The 24,187-nt window shown below is 42.4% G+C and overlaps 1 protein-coding gene across 2 annotated transcripts; it reads right to left on the bottom strand.

Moving 5' to 3' along the window:
• Positions 1 to 1,116: 1,116 nt before the first annotated feature.
• Positions 1,117 to 23,652, bottom strand: alpl (alkaline phosphatase, biomineralization associated). 2 transcript variants are annotated; one of them, XM_086117673.1, is made up of 13 exons: positions 23,509 to 23,629; positions 20,401 to 20,451; positions 13,101 to 13,257; positions 11,396 to 11,515; positions 9,918 to 10,033; positions 8,947 to 9,121; positions 7,827 to 8,002; positions 5,215 to 5,355; positions 4,551 to 4,620; positions 4,339 to 4,473; positions 3,866 to 4,057; positions 3,664 to 3,783; positions 1,117 to 2,518 (listed from the first exon to the last, which is right to left on the bottom strand). In XM_086117673.1, exons 3-13 carry the CDS (start codon positions 13,177 to 13,179, stop codon positions 2,247 to 2,249), a joined length of 1,596 nt encoding a protein of 531 aa, XP_085973799.1. In that variant the 5' UTR covers positions 13,180 to 13,257; positions 20,401 to 20,451; positions 23,509 to 23,629; the 3' UTR covers positions 1,117 to 2,246. The 2 variants fall into 2 exon arrangements, with proteins under 2 accessions (XP_085973799.1, XP_085973801.1); XM_086117675.1 differs by lacking the exon at positions 20,401 to 20,451 and having other exon boundaries at positions 23,509 to 23,652.
• Between the last annotated feature and the right edge of the window lie 535 nt (positions 23,653 to 24,187).

Genomic DNA, 24,187 nt, shown 5'->3' with positions numbered 1-24,187 from the left:
GATTTTAGCAAGCATCATGTAAGTTAGTTAACATGTTTGATTTGGTTTTGCGGGCCACATAAAATGATGTGGTGGGCCAGATTTGGCCCCTGGGCCTTGATTTTGACACATGTGCTCTAAGTTGTCTAAAGTGTTATTTATTGACTTATTTATTTATTTTATTCGAATGATTGTCTCCGCGCTCTGTGATTGGCTGGAAACCACTTCAGGATGAGCTCCGCCTACTGCGACCCTCGTCAAGATAAGCAGCACGAATGGATGGATGGATGCGTGTGTGTGTGTGTGTGTGTGTGTGCGTGTGTGTGTGCGTGTGTGTGTGTGTCCAATAAAATATGATTCCATGTTTATCATGGTACATGGGTGCGATCCAATTTGATATACTATGGCTGGACTTCAAAAGATGTACCTCTCCAATAAAAGATAAATTGATACGCATTTCGAACGATTCAATTTGGTTCATTTAGATGCAAGGAAGCTCAGACTTCCCTCTCCCCAGCCATTTCATCCAACTCTTCCAGAGGGATCCCAAGACGTTCCCAGGCCGGCCGGGACACAGTCTCTCCGGCGTGTCCTCGTGCTGGTAGGATGTGCCTGAAATACCTCACCAGGGGGGCGTCCAGGAGGCATCCTAATCAGATGCCCATGCCACTTCATCTGGGTCCTCTCAATGTGACTCAACTCTGAGTCCCTCCCAGATGACAGAGCTTCTCACTTTATCTCGAAGGGAGAGCCCAGACACCTTGTGGAGGAAACCCATTCAGCCGCTTGTATCCGGGATCTTGTTGTTTTGGTCACGACCCACCACTTGCGATCATAGGTGAGAGTAGGAAAGTAGATCACCCATTAAATTGAGAGCTTCGCCTTTCGGCCCAGCTCGTTCACCCCGACAGAGCGATACAGAGTTTGCATCACCGCAGATGCCGCAATGATCTGGCTGTCAATCTCACACTTCATCTTACCCTCACTTGTGAACAAGACTCCAAAAATGGGGCAAGATCTCATCTCCGACTTGGAGAGGGCACTCCACAATTCATGAAAGATGAACAGATGGATGGTGCCATTATGATTCCGGAGGGTTGGATGCTTCCACTGACACCACAGTAACAGAAACATATATATACAGCATGTATGTCTTTATTTAACAATTTTGCCAAATGTGCCTGACTACCTAACACTTTATTCATCAAAATGGCTGCTGGGAAATGGAAACAATTCTTGAAAACAACAAAGCTGCAGCATTGTTTTTTTTTGTTTTTTTTTTACAGAACCTCAACGTAGACTGACTACATATAATTTATTTTTAGTTGATACATTCAAAAAATAACTTTTTGCACAAACCGCAATTCATCATCCCAACACGTATGAGGTAGAAGTTATTGTTTAAAAAAACAAAAACAGCAAAGCCAATGCTTGCAAAACCTCTTGGCCAAATCCCAGACTTAAACATTATGTAGTGATTCCCAACCACTCTTCCAACACATTAGAGTTGAGTTACCTAATTTCATTTAATTGGTCTGAAGTCTATTTATTTACAACAAATAGACAGTATCTCACAAAACAGAGCATGCTTTTGACACTTTAGACACAATTTGGACATTTTCATCGAGGCGTGTACTCAGTTGGTCGCCAGTGGTTTAGTCATTCATGGCTGTGTGTTACTTTGACACGGCAGGAACATTATGCAAGCTGTGCACTTCCTCCTGCAAAGTGGTATTTCTTCACTGTTCCAAAACATCAAAGATATCCTAAAATGTAAGGCCAAGACTCCGTTTTGTGAGACATTTCCTTTCTATCTACGTATGCCAGTGACATTTAGTGACAAACAGAAGAATTTAATACTCTTCCACTAGAGGGCAGAAGGTAGAATTAACCTGTGCATCCACCTGTTGTCTTTTATGCCACAGAAATAATTTGTGTCCAGGCCAATATTTCACTAAATTCAGAGAAGATCGTCATTTTAGCATATTTTTTGTGAAATTTTGTTCCGTAGTGTAAGGTTTTTGTAATGTAATATGCGCCTTGGCTCAGTAAAGGTCGGAAAACATTGCTATCGCGTATGCCACAACTATTCCATTGGAAAAGGGTGACGGGGGAATTAGATTATGAGGCAACCTCCATGACGTGTGGTGCTATGATGCTATATTTGACATGCGTGCCCGAAAATTCTTCGTGTTATCGTAAGGATAAAATCAAGAGCTGTATAGCACAAGAGCAACAGTGGTAAAATCACAAATGGCGCATTGCTGTCAGCACAGAAATCGCACGACTGCCAGCGTGGCGACGACGCTGGAGAAGACGGGGCGTGTGGCGTCATCAAAGATGGAGCCGCTTTGGGCGCAGTGTGCCTTGTTGCTCCCAATGCAAGCTGCGTACGCCATGACGTGCGGAATGTAGTTCTGCTCATGCACGCCGTGCAGCAGGTGGGCCAGCGGGCCCTTGGCGAACACGGGCACGTCTTCGCCGCCGTGGGTCTCTGAGCTGAGCGGAACGGCAGACTGAGCCTGGTAGTGGATGTCCCCTGTGTGGGGGAGAACACATCACAGAATTACCACTTTATTAGAGATATCTGCTATAAAGAGACCCAATACCTGCACTGTTGAAAAAACCCCCCAGCATAGACCAGTTTGGTTTTTGGTTTTGTGCAAGAACAACAGCAACAGCCAAGATTGGATTACCCAAACCTCGGGTCACTAGGCAACCCCCTCCACCAATTGAGCCACAAGTCCAACATGTTGTTGTTCCACTGCTGGTAGATGGTGACACCAGCAAGACTCCAGCTGGTCAGCTATCACCAGCTCCCGGCAGGACCCCAGCACCATGTTGCCCCTGCTGAGCAGCTTTGGCTCAGTTCATAGAGTGGGTTGCTCATTGATCAAAGGTCAGGGCTGTTTGAATCTTGGCTGTTTTGTTTGGCTTTTGCTGCTGGTGACCAGGAGGACCAGCACAAAAAATTTCAACAAAACCATGTTGGTCTAAGCTGTTTTTTTAGCAGAGAGGTGACAAGAGATGTGCTTTACAAAATGGTCTACAGTTACTTATTAGGATATTTTACTTTTTAATTAATTGTAAACTGAACCCCTCTTCACCGCAGGGTAGGATTTGAACTGATTCATCAACAAGTCGAGTTAACTGCTCTGCATTGGTGTTTAATAGTTGAATGCATCTAGTCTCAGTCACAGTAAAAAGGCCTTTCAACTTGCTTGTATACTGCCGCCGCCGGGCTCCAACCCTGGAGCATCAAAATATCTGGCCAACAAGTTAACACAGTATTCATACGTCTGAACAGTTCCGACAATATGAAAAGTTGTGGATTTAGTTGTGGATGACAATAGCGGTTAGCCTCCCAAGCTTCGGCTAATCTTATCGCCGCTAGTCTTGCGAGCAGTTCCATCTTTGCTGCCAAAATATTAAGTCCAATAATGCGTGGACAACAACTCACAACATGGCATTTATCAGGAGTTGCAAAAGAGATTCGGAGAGACTGGAAGAGTCACAAAAAGGAATAGAAATGGACATCCTTGGAAATATTCAAGAATCAAACACCTGTTGTCAATTTTGCTGTTGAGCTCCATGTAAGTTTAACTTGCATTCAAAACCTTAGCGAAGGGCAAAGAAGTGTACAGTACTGTATATTATTCCATAAACGTAGGTAGCAGTACCTACCAAAGTTAACATTGGAGATGTTCTCCCTTTCACCGTCAACCATTTTATAACCCGGGCCATTGCCGTATGCAATGGCGGTGAAGGGCTTCTTGTCAACATCGCTAACCTCAGGGGCCAAGCCTGCAGAAAGAGACACATCTTAATATCCCCAACATATGCAGACAGTGTACCGAAATGTATGGAAATCAAGTTCATAGCCAACCGAAAATGCTGTTTCCTCTGAAAGTGTAACCTCCAAAGCTAAAAACGTGCGAATGGTCAGCAGTCACAACAGTCATGGTGTCGAAGATGCTGGTCATCAGGCCTGCTCGGCCGATGGCCCGGTCCATTTCCACGGCGTCGTGCAGAGCCAGCTGGGCTAAGCCCCCGTGGTGACCATGGTCGATACGTCCGCCTGAAGGACAGGCCATCACATCACTTACTTTGACATTTATTTCAAGTCTTTTTCCTTGTATGTTTCTATCTAGCCATGCATTTTCGAATGGGTTAATCCTGTCTCTGTTGCGCCGGAATCCATCCCAGCTGACATTTGTAAAGAGTTGGTGAAATCTGAGCACACCACACACACACACAACTTGAACTTGAAAAATGAGTTTGGTTACTCGTAAGTCAAGGTGCCACTGAATTTACACCAAGGGGCTCGTTTAACAATTGTAAAAGGTTGCACAAACGCACCTTCTACAAGCAGGAAGAATCCATTAGGGTTCTTCCTCAAGATCTTGATGGCCACATCCACCATCTCTGTGAGTGACGGATCGCTTTCGGTGTTCCTCTCCAACTCGTACATAAGATCGGTTGGTTCAAAGAGACCTAGGAGTGGGAGGACAGGGGACGTACTTACTGAACTGTAATTATAAGCCTGAGGGAAATTTGCATGCAAAACTCACCTAGTAAGTAATCAACATTGGCCGGGTTGAGAGATAAAAGCTGAGTCTTGCTCCACACGTAATAGCCTTTCTGCACAATGAGAGCAAGCATGTGAGCAATGCGCACCAACCTAATGTATAGTGGATAAGCAATATCAAATAAAGGAATAAAGTCCCTCATTTAAAGCCCTAACCTCAGTTTTGCTTGAAACTCTAATGTTAAGCCCCAAACCTGACTTGCAGACCTACTTTGAAACCTTAACCTTTTTTTGAAGTCTTAACGCAGCATGAAAACCGAATTGGGAGTGCAAACCCTTGCTGAAACCCTAATTTAAAACACAGAGTCTTGCTTTAAACACAAATTCTTGCATGAAACCCCAATTTAAAACCTTAACTCTGTCTTGAAACACAAATTAGAAATACTAGCCCCCGGCTGGAAAAGCTAACCCAGGCTTGAACCCTGACCCTCACTTGAAACCATATTTTGAAACCCAAATCCGGGCTAACTTGATACCCTAACCATTGATTGATACCCACCTTTGGAACCTTACACTTATTTTGGAACTCTATCCCTGCCTTGAAATTCAAATTTGAAACTCCAACCGTAGCTTCTTCGAACACTAATTTAAAACCTTGATTCTGATTTATTCCCCTCATTTGGAACAGGCTTTTGTTTTCTTTTTACATTGTTCTTGGTTTTGTCGATCCACTCCTGCACCAGGTTCCGCCCATCGTTGCGCGTGCCATTGTGCTTCTCGACAGTAGGGTACTCCACATCCGGCGTGTTTTTGGGGAACATGTATTTCCTTCCTCCGCCCATCATAACCTGAAAAGCCACAACATTGAAGACACAGTTCATTGATTTGCACTTTGAATTTAAATTCTATTTAAGGTTGTGTGGCTGAGCCTCTTCCCCCAGTGGAGCTAGTCACACTATAACCACGTGTACAGGTAATCAGTCTTTTTATTTTTCGGACAATGGGAATCAAAACAAACCAGAAAAAAAGACAGAAAAGACAGAAATTGTGTGATCCCCTGATGAATTTGTAAGTTTGCTTACTTGCAAATAGTCTTTGGTTGTTACGGTTATTTATTAAGGCACGGGGTGAAATAGCAGTCAAAAAATGTTTTTTTTGGTTTTGTTTTGTACTGAGTCTGTAGTTTGTCAGTCATACAAGTAATATGTAATTTGTAATATTGTTTTATTGAACATATATAGAACATACAATACAATAACAGATTGACAAAAGTGAAGGCAAGTAAAAATTATAAAAGGAAAAAATAAATAAAAACAGACATCATCACAGTTATATGTTCAAAGGAGTAGGTAGAAGTAAATAACGTATCTAGTCCTACCCCTTGTTATGTAGTAATATGAATTGATCTTTTTTCAAAACAAAGAAGAAAAAATCTACATATCATCAAATACTTTTACCCTTATGTGTACTGTACTTATCTATTTATACACCCTTCGGTTTGTATACATAATAATAATAATAATACATTACAATTATTCTTTCTCCTTTTAATATCAATTTTCTAATATTCATTATAAATACTGCATTTCTTTAATACATTTAATTAGTTGATCAATGTAATTCTGTTGTATTACTATATTTTACAAGTATATCAAATTGATCTTCTTAACTCTGATTTGTGTAATTTTTTGGACTAATCTTTTGAATTTGTTTTTGAACTCATCCAGCAATTTACTCATTTTCAGGTCCGTTTCCAACTTATTCCACAGATTGACACCTATTACTGATACACACCTTTGCTGATGTTTGTTCTTGTTTTGGATTTTTTGTATTGATTAGTACCCTTTAGATTATAACAACTATCTCTAATTTCAAAAAGCTTCTGGATATTTTGGCAAAGGAGATTATTATGCGCTTTATACATTAATTGGGCAATTTTGAAATCAACCAGGTCATAGAATTTTATTGTGTTTGATTTGATGAATAGTGGATTTGTGGGTTCTATATATTTAGACCTATTGATTATTCTGCTGATTGCTTTTTTGTAGTTTTAAGAGAGGGAGTGTGTTTGTTTTACAGGCGTTCCCCCATATTTCCACACAGTAGGTCATATATGGGAGTAATAATGAGTAATATAATGTGCACAAAGAACTCTTATTCAACACATCCTTAGTTTTGTGGAGGATCCCTATAGATTTGGGTATTTTTCTTTTAACGTTATCTATGTGTGGCTTCCAGGATAGTTTAGTATCTATTACTAGTCCAAGAAACTTATTTTCATAAACTCGTTCTATTTCAATTGAGTTTATCTTTATTTTAACTTGGTGTTTGATTGGTCTCGTGCCAAAAACAACTAACTTAGATTTTGTCAAATTTAGAGGTAATTTATTTCTGTCGAACCAGTTTTTTATTTGGTTTAATTCATTTTCCACAGTTATCAGGAGTTGTTTCATATTTTCTCCAGAGCAGTAAAAGATTGTATCATCGGCGAATAGGACACATTTGAATCGTTTTGCGACCCTACAGATATCATTTATATATAAGATGAATAGTTTTGGTCCAAGCACTGATCCCTGAGGAACTCCATGGGTAATCTTCAGTTGGTTAGATTTTTTTGTTGTTGAACTGCACATACTGATATGTGTTTTCTAAATAACTTTCAATCCATTTATATGCTATGCCTCTGATACCATAACTCTCTAATTTATTCAATAATATACTATGATCTATTGTATCAAAAGCTTTTTTTAGATCTAGAAAAATCCAACAGTGAATTCTTTGTTGTCTATATTAGTGGCTATTGCTTCCACAAACTCCATTACTGCCATTGAGGTGGTCCGTTTTTCTCTGAAGCCATATTGATTTTCACTTAATAGCACGTGTTTATATATGAAGTCATCAAGTCTGCGAGAAAATAGCTTTTCTAATACAGGTAATCCCCTAAAAATTGCCTCAACCCATGCATTAAATGGCCACTAAGGCACCATTTTACCATCAGACAGGTGAACAACTTGTTGTTATACCAAAAAACAGTTGTTAGCCAACTAAACCTGGTAACAACAATCCCATATTTCGAATTGAAGAACTGAAAAGTCTTTAATCACCAAGTAGAGTTTACTTTTGTGTACAAGTTAGTACTTGGTGAAGAAAAAAAAACGGAATAGACCTCTCTACCTTAATATGTGTTGGTATCACGGTCGAAAGGTAGGCTTTATATACTGTCACAGGTGTGACAACAGTGTGGTCTGAATCCATCAATACTCGTGGTTTACATTTTCATTCTGGACTTCAGAAGGATATGTGTTTTTGTGAAACTCACATCAATATTGGGGATATTTTCAAACAGTTGCCTGGCGATGTCTTTGCAGCCAGCCTGCAGCGCTTCAGCTGGCATCTCGTTGTCCGAGTACCATTCTCGATCGACGCTGTGCGCGTAGGCGGCGCTGGGTGTCGCATGGTTGATACGAGTCGTCGTCACAATGCCCACCGACTTACCTGCAGAGGATACGGGAATTTGGGAATATAGAAGGAATGCCTGTGGCCCAGTATAAGTGTTCCGAGTAGAGTACTGTATTTTGTCCTGCGGGTACCAGTTTGAAAAAAAGATATACATAGCTGTTCCATGTACTGTACATGAAGGTCACAGCATATTATGTGGTAAACAAATGATGCTATGAATTATACCGTACTGAAGAGTCTCCATAAGCATACTTGTGCTAATAGTGCCTGTGAGTATTCACGCAACCGGAGATGGGAGGAGGCAGATATTGGATGACAAATTGAGGCACGGAGTTTATTCAATTACAGGGCTGGATACTGTATGGTATTTCCGTACCGACTCCTGAATGGAGAACGCATTTGACATTGCATTGCCCAATTCACCAATCAAAATGTAGACATTTATGGCAAAGGAGAGCATGACATTTTCCGTTATTAAAGTTATACATTATATACAACCATATATCATGTCATGAGACTTCACATTCAATATACTGCATTTTTGCATCTCTTTTTAAACCATAAAACCATGGCACAATTGTCAACAAAGAAGCAGATTGCCTCAAAGACATGAAACCGGTGACAATAAAGGAGACTGGATATTTTGAGAGACTGCTTGCAATTATCTACCACCCCATTCACTTACTACGTTGGTAGAGCATTGTGGCGATGCAGCACTTATCACATGTGAGCTTCAGCCTATCCCAGCTGACTTTGGGTGAGAGGTAAGGGACACCCTGGAGCGACCTCCAGGGATCAAAGGATCACCTTATCTTATCTTGCCATGAATATACAAACGTGTGAAAGGGGCTTAGAGACATGCACTTAGTGCAGTTAGCGATACAAACCCTTTGTCCCCATTGTCTTCAACACTTTACTCACTAGTAACACAGTCAACCCCCTTGAATGGCGAATTGCACCGTGAGTCGTCAAAAGCCTACCTGCGTCCTTGGCCCACTTGAGGATGGAGGTGACCTCGTTACCCTGCGTGGTGTTGCATTGGGAGCGGATAGCATTGGCGCTCACGCCCACCGTACCCTGGTTGGCCTTGACGCCACAAAGGAAGGCTGTGGCTGTGCCGGCACTGTCAGCCACCTGCGCGTCCGTGTTGTATGTCTGCGCAGATCACGTCACAGTGAGGAAAAATCGTTTCGTGGACTCTGCTGAAGAGGTTTAAAACCGTATGAGCCCTGAAGAAAAATTCTGGCGTTAAGCGGAGAGAAACCTTGGTTTTTTTGAACATTGTGACTTGACATGTGAAGCAGGATAACTGGTGCCTGCCTCGCACAAACCCACTCCCAAAGCCGCGCTGATTGAACCATTTGACTGGACGACGATCATCACGTGGGAGATGTTTTGTTAATGCATGCCAAACAATGCAGAAAAGCTTTGAAAAAGCTGTCTAATTTAAAATAACACGAATGGAAAATACCAAAATAGACAGATTTTAAAAAAGTTGTGCAGTTAAAAACAAGACTCCAATACTGTAAAAAAACACACACACAAAAAAACAAAATGTAACTGTAGTTCGGTAGGTTGAAATAGGCTGTTATTATTATTATTTTAAAATTGGGCAGGTTAAAGTAAGACTGACATTAAAAAAAACAAAAACAAAAAAAAACCCTCCAAAGACTATGCAGGTTATATTAAGACTATAGTTATATATATAATATGTGTGTGTGTGTGTGTGTGTGTGTTTCATGGCCGGAAAGACTATATCACTGTAACATCAGTATATTATCTGCCTACATGTTGCTTTAAGTGGCACATGTACATAATGAGGTGAGTCCATAATTATTAGACAAGAACGGAATTTGTTAGAAGCTAAACAACACATCTAAACCTGGGGTGACAATAATTACAGAGGGCAGTGTCTACACATTTCTGTTATGGACAAAGCAACACGAATCACCTTGGACAACGCCACAAAGGGGAACTTGTCCATCTCCAGCACGGTCTCCTCTCCAGGGTGTCCGCTCAATTGACCCTTCAATATCCGAGCAGCCGTTACCGTGGGAACGCCCATCCCTTTAAAATGCCACAAACAGGTCAACCGTGAAGAATGCATTTGTTTTCCCCTCATGGGAACTCATGATCAATAATTCAATTCATCAGTCAATTAACCATGTGCCATTGATTGATTAACAGAGTCACACTAAAGATCTTTAAGCATGTAAACAACGGGGTTATTTCAGCTCTGATACCTGTGTTGATAAATCACCACAGCTGCATCACTTCGCTCTTTCCACACATTCTTAGAAGTGGCATAACTTTTCCTGGTGGTTGTTTTTTTAATTTATTTTTTTATAAAAGGAAAAATTATGACAGACGTTGAGTGGTTCTATGCGAATAAGTATGCGCGCCGTGCTGGACAGGAATGTCATGTTGTGGCCCTCGTCCAAACCGCCCAGCGCAGGGGCCCCGATGAAAGGCTCGAGTTATTGTTCCACCGATGAGCATGCAACGTTGTTTGGTTTCCCGATGTTCAGTCACCGCACACAGACGGCAACGGCTGAGCGGAGTTACACTGCCGGTCCAATTTGGATTGAGTGCCGATACAGTCAGGCTGAACTATGTAGAAAAATGATCGTATTGCGATTTTTTGTTTCCCATCACGATTGTGATTGTGATTGTGATTGAGTATGCAATTATTTTTTCCAAGGTCCTCACAAACCATAAATTATTCGGTATTACAATAAACAATATCAGATTGATTATACAGGATTTTTTGGTCTTCGAGGTTAGGTTTATGGTTTTTGATTTATGGTTAGGTTTAAAGACATGTTACTTATTTACTTCAATGAGAGTTGTTAACTAACTAAACACAAACTTGCAGTCTTTTAAGCATCTACTATGACAACTTCATAAAATTGAATTGGCGCACATGCAAATTAGAGCAATCAATTCTCCTACATTCTGATTTCAATTTGAATTAGATTCATTTTCCAGCTACTACACAGTGAATCCAATCAACTGTAAATCGCACCCCACTTTAGTGGAAATTTTTGAGTGAAACTTTTTTTTTTTTTAAACAGTTCACCTGTTGCTGTCTGGCATTTGCAATACGTTACTTGCTGAAAAAAACGGTTTTGTGTTTTTGTGCTTGGGCAAATCAGCTACTAATGTAGGCTACTTTGCCAGCATTATTATCATCACTTGTGAATGCTAAAATGTGTAAAGTGCTAGTGTGCATGTTTGTTTGCCTATGCGGGATGTCATGTCAGTTTGTGCTAGTGCGTTATCCGGGCTAGTGGGCGAGCTTATATTATGGAACCCTGTGTGAAGGTGGTTTGTTTGTGTTGAAAAACTGAACAACTGAATAGAGTTGTTCATGTAAGATGGGATCATGATTGTGTATGTGCTTGAGGCAAGCGGGTCGTTGTGACTCACCGTCTCCAAGGAACATGATGAGATTCTTGGCTCTGTTCTGGTTGAGTTGCTGCAGCATCAGCGCGTTGGTCAAGGTCCGCTGGGCCCAGGATCTCCAGAAATTGGGATCCTTTTCTTGCTCTAATGCATGGGCAGTACATATATCGTCATATGAAAGAGCGACCAATGATGTCAGCCAAGGACATAACGTGGAAAAATAAGTGAACTAAAAGGTAAATCATTCACAATCAATCACTCATTAGGGTTGAGCCTGATTGGGTTAGTGAAGTGTGGTACACACAATCACAAGGGCGCATATAGACGACAATCATTCACAACTTTCGATGATTTTGAGTTTCAAGTCAACTTAACATGCATCTTTTTGATTATGGGAGGGAGCCAGAGTAACAGGAGAAAAGTCCCAAGTAAGCACTTTGTACACACATACTTGGCAGTTGGTACTCTGTGCCCAGCCGTCACGGCAAAAAAAGCCATTTTTACAGTGGCACGCACCGCTGTCGCAGGGGGCGAAAATGAATGGCAACAGGTGGATACGCAGATGAATTGAACCTTTTGCCTACGAATTGAAGATTTAATTGTTCTGCCTGTCAGTACATGTCAGTTGCATAGACAGATGCACCTATACATTATTTTGATTAATTACCGCAAATTCCGGATTACAAGCCGCTACTTTTTTTCCACACTTTCAACACTGTGGCGTGTAATATGAAGCGGCTTTTTAAAAATGTTTTCCATTGCGGGAAAAACATGGACCAATAAAATGAAAGAGTCTTTCACTAAGGTCCAATGAGATTGTATGACTAATCACAACTTCCGCTCTTTTGCCGTAGCGGATAAAAATGTGTTACCCGGCAACAGTCGACCAATAAAATGAATGACGATGATTCAGTCTATTTGGGCACGCACGACGTTGTGTCAGCAGCTCCCTCCCAATTACGAGGACAAACTTGTTTCGTTCCGCACATTCACACAAACAAAGATAGCGGAAAATTCCATCAGCCCAGATGAAATAATAAATATGGACGAAGACCCTCTGACATTTGATTTGCCTCTTACTCGGACTGTAAGGTGACTCCTCCGTCATACTGAAAACAAGCGGCCACGAGAGAACACATTTTACCTGTGTTTTGAGCCGCGCAGCATCGGGCCTAAACCTGCCAACGATGATCATTTTTAAGCGGCTGACTATAGAAATAATTTCAAATATCTTTTCCCATTTATATGATTTGCATTATTCTATTTAAAGCCTAGTGGACTGCAGTATTTCTCCTCGTAATTACGCAAATGCACATCAAGATCTCTCTTTGTCTGGCCTCTTATTATGTGTTTCAGCGTAATTTCGTTGTGCAAATGCATTTATCATCCTTATAAAAATATGGAGATTATTTTAACCTTAAGAAATTTTGCATTTTTTTCAAAATCAGCTGCCTCGCTCCACGGTGGCAGGGACGCAGAAGCAAACCCCCGCCTACTCATTGGCCAGCGGTTTATAGTACGGTGCGGCGCATATATTTACAAATTTGATTTTTCTTCATAAATCTGCGCATGCGGCTCTTAATCAGGTGCGGTCTGTAGCCCGGAATTTACGGGATAATCATTTTCAGACCAATGAAGTGAATTTCCCAAGGCACAGTAGTTGGGAATGCCTATTACCTCAAAGTGTGATCATGTACAGGAAGTGACAGCAAATTATTTCCCAACTTACCAGGAAAGCTTGCCTGGCCTGAACACGTCACAGCCATCAAAGTGCAACAGATCACGACAAGCTGCAACTTCCCCTTCATGTTGTTGGCTCGATGTCACAAACTCGTGTGTCTTGTTTTCTCTGATAATATTAATGGGCTGCTGGCGATGATGCTTCTCTGCAAACATGGAACGAAAAAACAGAAAAGTCACATTAAGAATACTATTTAATTTACTCTCGATTAAACACTCCTGTTACGCTGCAGATCAAATATAAATATAAATAAATAAATAAAGATATATTTTTTAAAAAAAATTCCTCGTCTCACCCCCCCCTCGGGTGGTGTCCGTCCCTCATTCAGCTCGGCTCCTCTACCAGAGGCCAGGAAGCTTGAGGGTTCTGCGCAGTATCCTTGCTGTTCCCAGCACTGCACATTTCTGGACTGAGATGTCCGATGTTGTTCCTGGGATCTGTTGCAACCACTCATCTAGTTTGGGGGTCACTGCCCCAAGTGCTCCGACCACCACAGGCACGACTGTCACCTTTACCTTCCAGGCTCTCTCCAGCTCCTCTCTGAGCCCTTGGTATTTCTCGAGTTTCTCGTGTTCCTTCTTTCTGATGTTTCCATCACTTGGGACCGCTACATCCACTACAACGGCTTTCCGCTGCCCTTTATCTATGATCACGATATCTGGTTGGTTCGCCATTACCATCTTGTCAGTCTGGATCTGGAAGTCCCACAGGATCTTCGCTCTGTCATTCTCCATCACCTTCGGAGGTGTTTCCCATTTTGACCTTGGGGTTTCCAGTCCATACTGCGCACAGATGTTTCGGTAGACTATGCCAGCCACCTGGTTATGGCGTTCCATGTAGGCTTTCCCTGCCAGCATCTTACACCCTGCAGTTATGTGTTGGATCGTCTCAGGTGCCTCTTTGCACAACCTACACCTTGGGTCTTGTCTGGTGTGGTATATCTGGGCCTCAATGGCTCTGGTGCTCAGGGCCTGCTCTTGAGCAGCCAGGATGAGTGCCTCTGTGCTGTCCTTCAGGCCAGCCCTCTCTAGCCACTGATAGGACTTCTTGAGATCGGCCACTTCAGTTATGGTCCGGTGGTACATCCCGTGTAGGGGCTTGTCCTCCCATGATGGTCCCTCTTCCAGCGCCTCATCTTCTGTTCCCCATTGTCTGAGGCATTCTCTGAGTACGTCATCCGTTGGAGCCTTCTCCTTGATGTATTCATGGAGCTTGGATGTTTCATCCTGGACAGTGGCTCTCACACTCACTAGTCCCCGGCCTCCTTCCTTTCGGCTTGCGTACAGTCTCAGGGTGCTGGATTTGGGATGAAACCCTCCGTGCATGGTTAGGAGCTTTCGGGTCTTAACGTCCGTGGTCTGAATCTCTTCCTTTGGCCACCTTATTATTCCTGCAGGGTATCTGATCACTGGCAGGGCATAGCTGTTTATTGCCCGGGTCTTATTCTTGCCATTGAGCTGGCTTCTTAGGACTTGCCTCACTCGCTGGAGGTATTTGGCCATAGCCGCTTTCCTTGTTGCCAGTTCGAGGTTGCCATTGGCTTGTGGTATACCGAGGTACTTGTAGCTGTCCTCAATGTCTGCTATTGTTCCTTCAGGGAGTGAGACCCCTTCAGTGCGGACTACCTTTCCTCTCTTAGTCACCATCCGACTACATTTCTCAAGCCCGAATGACATCCCGATGTCGCTGCTGTAGATCCTGGTTGCGTGGATCAGGGAGTCTATGTCCCTTTCGCTCTTAGCATACAGCTTTATGTCATCCATGTAGAGGAGGTGACTGATTGTAGCTCCATTTCTGAGGCGGTATCCATAGCCTGTCTTGGTGATTACTTCGCTTAGGGGGTTCAGTCCTATGCAGAACAGCAGTGGGGAGAGTGCATCACCTTGGTATATGCCACATTTGATGGACACTTGGGTAAGTGGCTTGCCATTGGCTTCAAGTGTGGTTTTCCACATCCTCATCGAGTTCGCAACGAAGGCTCTTAGGGTCCTGTTCACCTTATACAACTCCAAGCATTCAGTGATCCATGTATGGGGCATCGAGTCATAGGCTTTCTTGTAATCAATCCAGGCTGTGCACAGGTTGGTACGTCGGGACCTGCAGTCTTGTGCGACTGTTCTGTCAACCAGAAGCTGATGTTTGGCTCCTCTGGTATCTCTACCAATGCCCTTCTGTGCTTCGCTCATGTATTGATCCATGTGTCCACTTATCTTAGCCGCAATGATGCCTGACATGAGCTTCCATGTTGTGGAGAGACAGGTTATTGGCCGATAGTTGGATGGGACTGCACCCTTTGAGGGATCCTTCATGATCAGGATCGTTCGCCCTTCGGTTAGCCATCCTGGGTGAGTCCCATCCCTAAGCAGCTGGTTCATTTGTGCTGCTAGGCGCTCATGGAGTGCTGTGAGTTTCTTTAGCCAGTGGGTGTGGACCATGTCTGGGCCTGGTGCTGTCCAGTTCTTCATATCTGAGACTCTTTCCTGTATGTCTGCCACTGTTATGGTAACTGGGTTCTGTTCAGGGAGGCGGCTGTGCTCCTGTCTCAGGGTCACCAGCCATTTTGCACTGCTGTTATGTGCAATCTCCTTCTCCCATATGCCTTTCCAGTACCTTTCAGTTTCCAGTCTTGGTGGGTCAGCTCTGTTGTTAGGACCCTGCCACTGAGCGTACACTTTCGCAGGTTGTGTTGCGAACAGCCTGTTTATTCGGCTGGACAAGGCTTGGAGCCTTTGTTTGGCAGTTTCGAGTGCTTCAGGTATGGTCATCTGGAGGTACCTCTCGGGTATCGGCCTTTTCATCACACCTCTCTGGGCCTCAGTCAATTGACTCACATCTTTCCGAGCCGCCTTGATCTTAGCCTCCAACCGTCTTTTCCATGGTGGGTAACGTATCTCATGGCTTCCATGGTTGCTCTTTTAGCCAAGCATCTCAAGGATCACTGATGCTGAAGCGTATATCAGCTCATTGGTTTCCGTGATCGTTACGGTAGGGATCACCCTCAGTGCTGCATTCACACTTTCCATGAGACTTTCAGGTGGTACTTCACATAGCCGTTGTAATCGGTTTCTAGGTTGCCCAGCTTTCATTCTCGCCATGATCTTAGCTTTCAGGTCAGTTGCTGCCTCGCTCAGCATTTCATTCATTGGGGCTGGCCTCCCAATCTCATCATCTGCATTCATTGGGGCTTGCCTCCCAATCTCTGGTATGACCTCCTCCTCTGATCTGGCAGCCTGGGGCCCTTCACCATGGAACCTGCGTTGTACCTCATCAATCTCAAGTTGTGACAGCATCAATGGGGAACAGAGGATGAGGTGCTGGAAGAGGGACCATCATGGGAGGACAAGCCCCTACACGGGATGTACCACCGGACCATAACTGAAGTGGCTGATCTCAAGAAGTCCTATCAGTGGCTAGAGAGGGCTGGCCTGAAGGACAGCACAGAGGCACTCATCCTGGCTGCTCAGGAGCAGGCCCTGAGCACCAGAGCCATTGAGGCCCAGATATACCACACCAGACAAGACCCAAGGTGTAGGTTGTGCAAAGAGGCACCTGAGACGAACCAACACATAACTGCAGGGTGTAAGATGCTGGCAGGGAAAGCATACATGGAACGCCATAACCAGGTGGCTGGCATAGTCTACCGAAACATCTGTGCGGAGTATGGACTGGAAACCCCAAGGTCAAAATGGGAAACACCTCCGAAGGTGGTGGAGAATGACAGAGCGAAGATCCTGTGGGACTTCCAGATCCAGACTGACAAGATGGTTTTGGCGAACCAACCAGATATCGTGATCATAGATAAAGGGCAGAGGAAAGCCGTTGTAGTGGATGTAGCGGTCCCAAGTGATCAGAAACAAACATCAGAAAGAAGGAACACGAGAAACTCGAGAAATACCAAGGGCTCAGAGAGGAGCTGGAGAGAGCCTGGAAGGTAAAGGTGACAGTCGTGCCTGTGGTGGTCGGAGCACTCGGGGCAGTGACCCCCAAACTAGATGAGTGGTTGCAACAGATCCCGGGAACAACATCGGACATCTCAGTCCAGAAATGTGCAGTGCTGGGAACAGCAAGGATACTGCGCAGAACCCTCAAGCTTCCTGGCCTCTGGTAGAGGACCCGAGCTGAATGGGGACGGACACCACCCGAGGGGTGAGACAAGGATTCTTTTTTTTACAGTATATACAGTATATATATATATATATATATATATATATATCAGTGGCGGATGCTGGTTTGTCAAGGAGGGGAAGCTCAATTTCGGCCGACATCATAAAATGTGTCCGTTTATTTATACGTGAATTCTACTCTCCGTTCCTTTTCAAGAAAATGATCTGTGACCCTGTCATACCAACAAGGCGTCTTTTCCAGGGTCTTAACTGTGGTGATATAAATCTTTCTGCTAACACAAGCAACTACAATAAAGCACACCAGAAATAAAATATTAATCTGTCGCTAGTCGTTTTCAAAAAAGAGTGTCACTAAAATGATTAGAAGAAGTCTCCAGTTCAACCTAGAACAGAATGAGAATTCGAAAAAAATGCTCCCACGGATGCCGACACTCAAATTTTTCTGATTGTGAAGATGGCTCAGATTTGGTGAACCTCCTTTCTGATTCCGATTTTGACACAGATTTTGCAAGCAATAAGTCTGCCCTCCGACCAAGCTCCGGTGGTGAGAATCCAACCCTGCTCCAGTGGTGCAAGCAATGCGGCTCCCCTCCCACCAAGATCAATTGGTGCGTTTATCTTTTGTTCCTTGGCATTCTGATTTTGACACAAATTTTGAATTTTCACGAGGAGTTGCCTCACAAGCCGAATTGGGCACTGAGTGGTGCCCCTTGAGGGAGTGGGGCAGGGGGTGGTATGGGTACTCTTGTGACTGTTTGTTCCCCCTTAATGTTTCAGTTGCTATGCAGTTACTGTGGCTCTTGAATGTTTTGGGCCTTAATACTGTCGTACAGGCACAGTATATAAACTTGCTCGGATTTTTATTTTGTAGAACTGTAGTTAACATCTCTTTTGACATGTGTGACAGTTAAAAATGTTACCATATTAAAACCTTTCCCAGGCAGTTTCACATGGCGAAGAATTCTTCTAGCAATTCAGAAAGCCACTTGGTGAGCAATACATTGTCAACAGTGTGTCAAAATCAGGTAATAATGTAATAGAGGTCTTCCTATGCCCTTCTGCTGCCAAGTTTTGCGAACATCTGCTTTAGCGATATCCTACCGGCAGGATGTAACTTCTTTGGGGGCCCACGTCAGACATTGCATCCCCAAAGAAGTCTTTCCAGTCACCTCGCTGTGCTGGAAAGTGGTCACAATGGGAGCCTTTTAAAAGGGTCTGCTCAGGCAGGCTTTCACTTACGATTATCCACACCCTCCCTCTTTATTCATTGGCCTTTAGAGCGTTCAAGGTTGTTTTAATGGGATTGAGCTCCATAACACCAAGAGGTTTCAGGGCCAGAACAAAGCCGATTAACAGTCAATGATTGACTGCACACACACAAAACATTCTTACACTGGAGTATGATTCTTTTTTTTTTTTTTTTGCATGGCTTGATAGCATTTTAGGCAGCATGACAGCACGTCTAGCTCACGGTTCTGAGTTTATGGGGGAATATCTTGGTTCTGGCCTTCTTGCATCGGTCTTCCGTGGATACTGTGACTTTTTGTACATGCCCAGCGATCGGCTGGCAACCAGTTCAAAGTGTACTTTGCTTCTCTCACCAAAACTCAGCTGGAATAGGCTCCAGTACATTTGCGACACCAATGACAACAAGGTTGTTTTTGGACGTTCGCTGTGATTTGTTGGCGATCGGTCCAATGTGCAAAATTGCTTTTCCTCAGATTTCACAAAGCAATATGACCGGTACATCTACGCAACCAGGCAGGTTGTACACAGGTCTCCAAAAAGGAGTTCAGTGTGCTCGCTTCAAGCTAATTATTACTCATACATGTAAAATATGTTCAGTATTGCAGGTGGAAAAAACAAAAATATTGACAACTGCGATGCGGAAGACTTCAGCACAAATTTTTTTTCATTGTCCGGCCCAACAGAACAACACCTAAAGCAGCAATGGAAGAAAGGTCGAATCCACAATAGCTGCTACTCCTGTTGAAGTTTATTTTAAAACGGACACCTGAAACACCCAACAGAATTAAACATTGCACAACAACTTTAATCGGCAACATTTTCAACCATCTATAGTGCATTGAATTAAAGTCCACTAGCTTAATGCTAAGACATTGTAATACACTATACAATAGATGCTAACGGAAATTAGTTTGGTGTTAGTTATTATAAAATCAAACAAACGCTACTTAAGCACCAAAAGAGGACCGCACCCACGTAATGCTGCATTGACTCAATATCCATCGAATATAAATAAGGCTGAAATGTAATGTTAACGATGTGGAAGATTCTAATATCGGAATACCGTGTTCTGTTAAAGCTTCTTACGAAATTAACGAAGCCTTCAAATCTAGCCTTTGAATCTAGCTTTTGTTTCCCATGAAGATGGGTGCTGAGCAAAGGCTAGTTTGGAGCAGATTTTTGCCGGCTACGTTGCGCCACTCTTCTTCTATGGTAGGCCTGTCCAAATTCCTCATGGTTTAAGAGGTCCACAGAGGCCACATGAGGAGGAGCATCCGATCGATGCAGCCTGCGAAGGGTCCTCAAGGACACAGCCTAAGAATGTGTAGACAGCTAAAGACTGAATGAGCAATAATCATAACATATCAGTGGCGTCTTTGAGCTTCTTCGCTTTAGCTGTAAGAATTTCAGTCGTCCTCGTCTGGTCTTTTCGAACTGATAGTTTGGATAGCTACAGTGTTATCCATTGTGTAATTGCCTAAAACAGCCTTGTAACATCATTTGTTAGTCACATAAGAAACTAGAGAAAGAGACAGAATTACTTAAAGCGCATGACTGACATTACGAATGTGCTCATTTTGTGTCTAAACAGCAAAGCTGGACTACAGCATAACGTCGTAAAAATAATTTGTGATATCCACATCATGTGTACATTTAATATCATCCAATTCCCATTACTGTTTTGAATTAATAAAAACATCAATAATTTGAAGTCCCTTGTTTTGTCATCGAATATGCTTTTACTAATGTTGCACTGGTGTACGTTCAGTATCGAATGAAGGTCCTTTAAGCAGATGTAGTATCAAAGTCCGAATTTTGGTAGGCTATCAACACTAGATAGCATTTTACAAACAAAGGAAGCTGTTCTATGTTCTACCCGGTCTGCATGTCACAACAACCTTAAATGCCACACCGACCTGCCCACTCAGAAGGTGCCCGGTCCGCCCAGAGGCAGCGATCCAGCCAACCTGCACATGAAGAAGCAGAGCAGAGCCACGACAGCCAGTAGCAGAAGAGCAGACAGAGCAATGATCAAGATCACGTGGTGAGTCACTTCAGTCATGACTTCACCAGACATTCCACCCAGTTTATCAAATCCAGCTTGTGTCAAAATGGAGCACCAACACCGACTGTTTTCACTCACCACATGCTCAATCCTTAGAATGGGATTAGGATTTGGAGCATTGACTAAATTGGATTTCCAAAGGCAACCACAGACGATTCAGCCTTTACTAATTTACAGTCCAGAGAAAGAACAACTTGCGCCAATGCAGGCTCACTTTTAGTTCAAGAAAGTGGATACACCCTGGACTGGTCAGCAGCCAATCGCAAGGCACATATAGACGAACAACCTCGTCCTTATTAGGGATGAGCTGGATCCTATCCCAATTGAAATTTGGTGAAAGACGCAGGGGATATATAGACTGGTCAACAGTCAATCTCACACTCATTAGTCGGGTCCCGACCTATTAATCCCCACAATCTCTTTTAAAATCTGTAATAAAAAAAATATCGTTTGAGTCCTTGAAATATCGTTTTTCTATGTGAAGTGGTTTTGCAAGTCAATGACTTCATTTGAGGAGCAACTTTCTTATTTGTGTGGAGCAATTAATTTATGTATTTAATTATTTGGAGGTTAGTCCCAGGGATTAGAGGTTTTATTGAACAATACAATATGAAAATGTCACAAATGAACAATTAGTTCTTTTGGTGTTGAACGTGATAGCTGTAACAACCTTAGGTTATCTTAGCATTTAGCATGGCTTATCCATCTTTTCTCGTCATCCCTTCACGATTATGATACTTCTCAAATGTATCTCATTTACCACCATGCAGGCAATAAGAACTGGCTCAGGAGTGATTCTGCAATGTATTTAGGGGCACTAGGAGCTAGCCAAAGCTGTTGCTATCACTGTTTCTACACAGATCTTCCCTCGACCTCTGACTTCCTGCGGTAGGTGATATGAGCCCAGCAAAGCTTTTCTGGACTGTCTCTCTTCATATCTTTGTTGTCAGAAGCGTTAAGGGACCCAAAATTAAGTTATTATAGTCCTTAGATGTATATTTTGGGGGTGTCCCGATCCGTAATTGGTATTGGATATCTTTCCAATATCAGCCAAAAAACAGTATCGAATTCTATCAGTCTACATTTACAATCTTCGATAATAGCACTCGTATGCAAGCAGTCCATTCCAGGCTCCCCTCCTACGCTCTTCTATCCAGCAACATCTGGATTTAGCATGCAGAGCCCACATGATCAACACTTTTGTTTTTATTTTTCATTTCAACCAGAGAAAGACGGTGCAGCTGAGTGCAACATTTGGAAAGCACAGTAAATAAAAGCAGGTATTTTTCCTGCCGATACAGTAACGGATCGATATTGCTATTGGACAGGACTCTTGTCTCCTCTGCAATATCGGTATCATATTGAAAGTGATAAAAATTATATCGGGACACCCCTAATATAATTGTTATTTATCAGCTCATTCATAAATTATTCTGTCAAATATCTGAGTCAGCATCCGCCTTTAAAAAATCCATGTTAGTTTGGCCGTACTAAACACGATTTCATGTGGGATGGAGGTGCACTCTCTATAGTGGTCATCAGATATTTATGGGGCACAAAGTGAAATAAGCATTCACACTCAAATGGACAATTTATAGTCTTCAATGATTTATATTGTACACCGGATTGACGCCTGGGACCAATATTCGAAATCAAAAACTCAGAAAAGTACAACTCTTAAAATTGCTAGATAACGAATAACCCAATTTTGGTCAAAAATTGGACAAACTGGCTACTTGGGTCAGTTTGACCCAACTTTCTGAGTAGGTTCGTACAAAGCAAAGTAATCTTTTATACAAAACAAGTCAATTAAAATTGGCTTGTTTTGATAATTGACACCCAAGTAGCCGTCCATTTTTTGACCGAATTATATTTTTGTTTTTGTTTTGTTTGTTTGTTTTTGAGGCAGTTTTAAGGCTAGATGTCATACTCAATAGTTCATCCTGATTCCTTTTAGACTTGGTAAAGAGAGCCACATCTCCAATGATCTAAATGCTTGTGTGTGTGTGTGTGCGTGCACGCGCGCGAAGCGTTAGTGGCTTTTTGAAAGGACACTTGGAGGGCATGTACGGTATGCTTATGAATGTTTGCTACATAAAATTACAGCTACAGAAACATCAGTTTATAGGAATCATTTTCCATCTCTCGAAACTTGTCCTCAACGGCTAAAAAGTTCGGAATTAAAAACAGATAATAAAAAGTGGAACCAGTTGATATAGCCTACAGTGTGTTTGCATAACTTCACGTTTGGACATGATGAAAAACACAGACCCCTGTATGAAACAAGCCACCAGTAAATCATAGCTAGGAAGCTTATCTAAAGACTAGTTAAGAATGTTGATTCATGACCATTTCATCTCATCTGATTTTTAAAAATAATAATAATATTAATAATAATACACCTACAACCGACTAATGACATGTTTTACTGGCCCGGTCAAACGGGTCATGTTGTTGAGAATTTCTGTTGTTGTTGTGTTTTGTACATCGAATATTTTGCCTTTTTATTTATTTATTGTTTATCATTTATGGCATGTGCACAGAAAAAGGCAGAGCCCTTACACCGGCGGTTATATATCAGATGTGTTAAATTCAGTTGCAGTTGAAATTTTAATTAAAACTAAGGTGCATTATAGAGCGAGGGACTGATTTTGAAATGAATGCTGGCAACTTGGTTGTAGTCATACAAATGAACCGTCAGATAATGTGCCCCCGTGTAGACCAACGGCATGCAGCAAACATGTGGAGAAAAGTTCCCCATGCAAAGCTCTAAAAAAGCTGCACATTAACATTCAACATTTCACACGCGGAATAGAAATGATAACTGAATACTCATATCAATAATTATAATTCAAAGTTGCAAAAGAAGAGAGAAAAGCCAAACGTTGACTGACTACAACAAATAACACGAGTTCATTGTCCAAACTAACCCCAAAAAAAGTTTAGTAGTTCCACTTACTGCACCAAGTGTCTCATCAATCGTTGCACTTGAATGTTTCACCTTGGAATGTGTCTCGTCTTCGCTTTCGGTGCTTTTTAAAGGCCCAGAGAGGTTGTCCTGAGGCTTTTTGGGGGGACGATCTGCAACTCCCGTGGAGGAGGGGGAAACCATCTAAAGAGGAGGCTTCGCTGAGTGCTGTGAGAGGCGCACTGTGGACTCGATGCGCCCTCTGTAGGGCGGCTTTGTGCATGTTTTCATGACAACTTTATAACATCAGATAATACAGTACAAAGAAAAAAGAAAAAAGTACATTTACATGTATTTTTAAACTAATACAGTACATCCTAGAGTATGAAATATGGCAAAATATGAAATTAAAAAATCGATTGTAAAATATTCACACAAAACAAATAAATAAATGAAACAAAAATAGAAATAATAAAAATGAAGGTCATAAATATTCAACGGTATGGTCCCCTTTATCGAATCTGTGAAGGAGTAGAATTTCTGATTGATCACTTGGCTAATGTGATGTCTCGTATCCACTTACATTGTTCTTATTTGGTAATTGTTATCATTGTGTTTTTTTGAAGCATTATTATTATTATTCATAGGAGTAGAAGTTTTTTTCTTAAATATCATTACTATTATTAATAAATAGCGGATGTTTCGTGTAAGGTTACTGACGCTGTCGTGG

Source organism: Hippocampus guttulatus, chromosome 8 (assembly GCF_054856545.1).
Source record: "Hippocampus guttulatus isolate MCC_2025c chromosome 8, RoL_Hgut_1.0, whole genome shotgun sequence".
NCBI lineage: Eukaryota > Metazoa > Chordata > Actinopteri > Syngnathiformes > Syngnathidae > Hippocampus > Hippocampus guttulatus.
This window is presented reverse-complemented; position numbering and strand designations above follow the sequence as displayed.